This window comes from Cannabis sativa, chromosome 4, assembly GCF_029168945.1.
Source record: "Cannabis sativa cultivar Pink pepper isolate KNU-18-1 chromosome 4, ASM2916894v1, whole genome shotgun sequence".
In the NCBI taxonomy this organism is placed as follows: Eukaryota; Viridiplantae; Streptophyta; class Magnoliopsida; order Rosales; family Cannabaceae; genus Cannabis; species Cannabis sativa.
In genome coordinates, this window is record NC_083604.1 from 27,105,272 (window position 1) to 27,111,515 (window position 6,244).

At 33.5% G+C, this 6,244-nt stretch overlaps 1 protein-coding gene across 1 annotated transcript; it reads left to right on the forward strand.

The window, feature by feature from the left end:
- Positions 1-4,294: 4,294 nt before the first annotated feature.
- LOC115698135 (thioredoxin H-type) lies at positions 4,295-5,320 on the forward strand. The gene is made up of 3 exons (XM_030625310.2): positions 4,295-4,542; positions 4,686-4,808; positions 4,935-5,320. Exons 1-3 carry the CDS (start codon positions 4,408-4,410, stop codon positions 5,070-5,072), a joined length of 396 nt encoding a protein of 131 aa, XP_030481170.2. The 5' UTR covers positions 4,295-4,407; the 3' UTR covers positions 5,073-5,320.
- The last annotated feature ends 924 nt before the right edge of the window (positions 5,321-6,244 follow it).

Genomic DNA, 6,244 nt, shown 5'->3' on the forward strand with positions numbered 1-6,244 from the left:
CTGGAGCGTACGATCCTCGGGACAGCAAGGCTGAATTTTTGTAACTGGTCGTTAGACGACTTTTATTTTTTATGTAATGGTTAAACAGTTAAATCTTTTGTAAATGATTTTATAATCGGGATCCCGAGTCTTTTGTAATATCGTTTTATAAGTTTAATTAAAAAGAAATTTTTTAATTAATCACGTTTTTCCATAAACCTCGTTGATTAGAAACGAGCTGCACAGTACGTTTAAAAATCACGTAATACGCCTAAGGTAGTTAGGGTGTTACAATATACTAGTTTCGAATGTATGGAGTATACATTGGACTGGACCGATATTGTACTTAGATAAGATATTATAAACTTACCGTTGTATCTTTCCAAGTCAATATCAGAAGTTGATCTTAGATTAAGAGAATCTAAATCCTGATATGCTTAGGCTCAATCTCAGGAGTGTTATTCATGTTCTTTGATTTATTAGTTAAGCCTACTTTTGGGTCAGGGTGATACGTATATTTTGGGAACATGATAGCATAACTGAGTGGGAGTGCTGAACATAAATATGGAATCTATAGCTTCTACTGGTGTATAGAAGTCAAGTGATGATTGACTTCGAGCTTAGTTAAATAGAAGTAAATGGATGAGCTCTTGTTTCAGTGACTATATATTAGATCACTAAAACATTATTTACAGGTAACTAAGTGTTTTAAGGGGCAAAATACATTGAGGGGTGTAAACGGTAAATTTGTCCCATCTCGATGTAAATCATCTATATAAAGGATCTTTTAATCACATTAAGATTATAACAATGGTTAAATGAGATAGCATATGTATATCGTGAAACATATAGTATGCTCTATATAAGTCTGAGAGTGCAATTCCAAGTTCTAAGAGTGGATTCAACAAGGAATTAATAAGTTAGGGATTTACTTGGTAAATCGGTTCAACTTATTGGAAGCTCAGCAATATAGATCCATGGTCCCCATTCTAGTTGAGACTATACTGTTTGTAAGACTCTATAATTGATTCATGATTAATCAATTATAATTCTAAAAGTTAGACTATGTCTAATTTGTGAATTCTCATTGTATAAGGATGAAATTGTGAATAAAAGGGTTTCTAGGTTTAATTATTAATTAAGAGACTTTGTATGTCTAATTAATAATTATATTAAATGACAATATTATTTAATAATCTATTTTAATTATTAAATAATTTGTTTTGGCATTTAAATGGTTAGAATTGGAAAAGTGGCATTTTTGGAGAAATAGAAATAAAATTGAGGAAACTGCAAAATCCAAGTGAGGCCCATATTACACCATGGCCGGCCACCTCTTTGCATGTTTCTCAATTATTATTTTCAATTTTAATTGCCATGTAATTGCTAATCAAAGCCTAGCAATAATAGGAAAGTGGTGGATCACACTAAATAAGGCAGTTAATCAATTACAAAGTAAAAGAGGAAACTGTTTATTTGGAAAGTTGAGCTCTTCCCTTTTCCTATATAAAGCTGCCCCCTCTCTACTCTTGGTATGCTCTTTGAATGCTTTGATATTCATGCCATATTGTATCACACGAAATCAAGAGAGAAAAAGAGAGAAAATTTCGAATTCCTTGTGAGAGAGAAGTGCGCACACACATCATACAATACCTCAATCATAGATTGGAAGACTGTGAAGGATTACATCCAACTGAAGGAAATTCGGGCTCAGATCTTGATTATACTCTGCTACAGACAGGAATCAATGGTTAGAGATCTTAGTGGAAGGAGACACTTAATTCCGCTGCCATCACTGTAAGGTTTCTTAACTTTTATGTGTTTTTATTTATCGTTTTAGAAGTTCGTATTTAGGTTGTTAAAGCAACATACTTGTGAGTAGATCTAAGATCCTGGAAAAATATAATTCCAACATATGAATCAAGTCCTGGGTGAATACACAACTCGAGGTGATAAAATGGTGGCCTACTTGAGCAAAATCAAAGACTTGTTAAGTCAGTTCAAAGGCTACCAAGGAGATGATGAAGACCTTCTCTGCTCCAAAGCTAAGGGGATGTTAAAGGCCTCCTCCACTGTAAAGTCGAGGGGATGTTGAAGGCCTCCTATGCTTTCAAGCTAAGGAGTTGACGAAGGCCTCTTCCACTATAAAACTAATGAGGTTAACAGGACTACAGCCTAAGAGAAGATAAAGGCTACATCAATATTCACATTAAAAGATAGTGTGACAAGAGATTCAATGCTAAGACAATAGCCAAAGAGCAGAGTAAGTGTTGATAGTCTAATGTTGACACATTTTGGAAGTATCTCAAATCGAAGGAAATCACTCAAGAATTCATAAACTTAAAATTTTAAAATCCACTATTCAACAAGGAAGGGTAATTCAAAATCCTACCCTAAGTGGGAATTCTTGAAGAATAGAGAGAATTGTCTAAGATTGTCAAACTTGATGCCCACCTGATAGTTTTGATAGAAACGAGCTTAGTTCACGTCATTAATTTAGCCTCACACAAGTTTAAAGTTTACTTGGAGGGAAAATGTTTACACCAAGAGTAGCCATGATGATGTGGACATCAATATTTAACATGTGGCAAGAAAGATAACATCTTGGGGTTGAGTAGTATCGAGTCATAGCAAGTCGACTTGGGAGGGGTCCTTCGCCCTATGCCCATGTTGACATTGGGAACTCTAGAATGGAAGTTCAAACTTTAATAACTAGGATTAGGTTGACATCCTCAACTAGGGTTTCACGTTTTGGGAACGTCTTAATTCAAAAGGGTACAAATTGTATTGGAACATCAAGTCGACATACCATGGACATATTTGAGGCATCAGAATCAGATTCGAAGCAACTTGATTTTTCAGCACTCGAATCCCCAAGCACCTAGTGCCCAAGTTGATAATCTATCAATTTGGACGCCTTCCAAGTGTCATATCAGAGATCTAACTTTTGGATCTTCTTCATTTTCATCAAAAATGGTGAAATATGTCCTTTCGGAGGAAAAACAACAATTCTTAGGTACAAAAAATAGGGCTCAGTGCCCAGGTTTATATTTTGTGAACCTATGCCATTCCAAATGGAGTTTTTTAGAAATTCTTTCGAGCATCTTGTCTGTTATCAGAAAATATTGGGATTCAACTATTTTTGAGAACCAAACAAAGTTTTTAATGGACCAAAAGGGGGACACAACACCCATGTTGACACTTAGGGCTAGGCCAAGCACCTAGGTTGACATATTGTCAACTTGGGCTATTTTAGATCAAGTTCAAAAAAAGTCTTCTCGGCATTTTTTCCATCAACAGATATAATGAAGATTCAAGTAAAAGAAAATGGGGTATGAAAAAGAAAATCTCAGGAGCTCAGGAGTAATACCTAGTGCCCAAGTTGAAAAATATGGCCTAGTGCGCTGGGTTCTATTTTTCCAAATCTGATGCCATTTCGACAATTCATCTAGCTTTTAACAATAACAAAGATCCATGAAGTTAAAGAAGTCAAATTTACAGCTTTGCATTTCTCATTTCTGGCTCACCTGGAAATGAAGATTTTCGAGTCTTTCATTCGGAGCAGGGAACTCAGCTTGGCATGCTAAATTTACTTGGAAAAGTACAAGGCATGGACCTTGCTCAGCTTGATTTTGAACTCCTTTGAACGGAGTCTTGAGTGAGTATATCTCGTCCAACTGTGTACATATTCAACACATGTTACGTTGCCAAGTGTCACATCATACATTGCAAAAATTGGGATGACAGAGGGTGTTTCGACGATTCGCTACAGTACAATAGTGTTCCAACACAGTGTACAACGACTGGACTGTTTTATCCTGGGGACAATAGATAAATTTCGACTGCTTGCACATCCTTGGGCAGTGCCACAAACGTCTTAAATAGAGCGACCTAATTCACGACTCAACCCAAAATTTGTATTCTGTAATATCGTTCCTCTTTTATTTTCAGTAGTGGTGTTTACAACCTTATTTAGTTTCTTAATTCATATCTCATCTCCTCAATCTAGCAAGCGGGTGTTGGCCAATTTTCTACTTCATCGTATATTCGAGTTCCATTTCAAAGAATATTTATAAAAAAGAATGAGTTGTGATCATATTCGTAGATAAATGTTGTGCATCGATCTTTTTGAATGGGAATCTCAACAATCTCCACACCGTACATGCATATAATTTGTAGAGGTCATACTAGCAACTACAATAAGAATCAGATTCTTTTTCTTTCTTTTTTAATTATTTTCTTAGTTAAAAATATTAGTTGAATATTTTCCTCCACCAACCTACCTTAAGGCTATTCTATATAAAGCCCTTCGTAGCAACCGAAACATTCAAGCCAAATTCATCTGCAATACTTCCTTATTACTTGCAAGAACAAATATCAATTTCATTTCTGTATTATTGTACTTTATAAGAAGAAATTTAGGAGAAAATGGGAATTACGAATTCAATTCCCCAAGAAACAGCAAACCCAACTAGTAAAGGGTCAGAATCACGCATCAAAGAAGTCCGTAACAAGGATGATTGGAAGGCCTATTACAACAATCACAAGGATCAAGACAAGCTGGTATATATAAATTTAATAGTCAAGTCAAAACTCTAATTTTTCCATGTGTAATATTAAGCTTATTTAGTATGTTCATTTTATTATTATTATTATTATTATTATTATTAATGTTTACTTTTTATTTTTAATTTCTGATTTTTAAGGTGGTGATCGATTTCACGGCTACATGGTGCGGACCTTGTCGATCTATGGAGCCAGCTCTCGCAGAGCTCTGTAAATTATTCACCGACGTTGAGTTTGTCAAAATTGACGTGGATGAACTTCAGGTATACTTGAAGTAAAATAGACCAAAGTAGTATTACTACTTGTCTTCCCAATTTCACAATACACATATATACACGTAAAAATAGATAAATATATGTATATTAGTAATTAATGTGAATGAAAAACAGGATGTAGCTGCTGAATATGGGGTCCAGGCAATGCCTACGTTTTTGCTGATGAAGAAAGGGAGCCAAGTTGATAGGGTGGTGGGAGCTAGGAAAGATGAGTTAAAGAAGAAGATTGAGAACCACCACCGTTCTAAGTAATTACGTTTCCCGATCGAGAAGAACAACACAAAATATTAATAATCCCAAGTTTATATAAACTGGAACCCTTATTTATTTTGGCAATTTAATTTTGTTTTGCATCTTCATGCGCGTGGGTGCTTAACATTTTGATTTATAATATATACTTTTATATTTATACACTATACATATATATATATATGCTCATTGTACTAATGAAATATCGTATTTCCTGCTCAATTAATAAAGCCAATTTTTAGCATATGAAATAATATATCAACATCAAAATATTATCGTTGATGACTGAAGTGGATTCCAAGTCTGATCAACTTGTCTTTTCTTTTCTAGAATGGCTTGAAAAAGTGAGATGCTTCTTTTTTTAATGGGAAAATAAAGTACTATTCTCCCAGTCTTTTAATTTTAATGAGTTATCTGTTGTACACGGCCATATCTATGGACAATTAATATAGGCTCGTCCACCACCAGATTGTACTAATAAATGGGTATATTTGGTATGTAGAGGTATGTTTATCCAACGTACCAGATGAATAAGTGTGTGTATAATAATGTATATGGCAAGGTAACGACATGTATTTTCTCTTCAATTAAATGAAACTATTAAAGGCGTCCTCTTCCTGATCTTAATAAGACTAACAACACCTTTTTTTTAAGCAATAACAACACTTAAAATAAATATGAGATCAAACAAGTTGTTGATCAATTCCTTTCAAAAGAAAGAAGTTTTTTTTTATCAATAACTTTTTAATAGTTTTCACATATTCATAAATGTTATATTAACAAAACCTCACATGATTCTAAAAGAAGGAAGTCCATTATTATTTTTTTTTTTTGACAGATTCCTTTAATTTCAAGGAAGTCCAATGTTAATCGCTCTAGAATATATATTATTTTTCTCATTCCCTTTCAAAAAAAAAAAAAAAAAAAAATTATAATAATAATAAAATATATTTTTAATTTAATGTGATTATATGACCTTTTGGGCTCCCACTTCTAAGAAAATCTCCAATTATTCATAGTAAGATACTTTTTAGCCGAAATAAAGAGTGAGTTTTAAAAAAATATGAGCTACAACCATAAAATAATAATAATAAAAAATAGATAGAGAACAAGGAGCTTCCCTACTTTTTTTTTTTTTTTTAATTTTTTTATTATTATTTTAATCAAAAACACTT

Bases quoted from the DNA above. Each gene is read 5' to 3' on its own strand.
- LOC115698135 (XM_030625310.2), top strand. From the start codon at position 4,408: ATGGGAATTACGAATTCAATTCCCCAAGAAACAGCAAACCCAACTAGT. The intron at 4,543-4,685 runs GTATATATAAAT...CTGATTTTTAAG, and splicing joins ACAAGGATCAAGACAAGCTG to GTGGTGATCGATTTCACGGC. The intron at 4,809-4,934 runs GTATACTTGAAG...AATGAAAAACAG, and splicing joins TTGACGTGGATGAACTTCAG to GATGTAGCTGCTGAATATGG.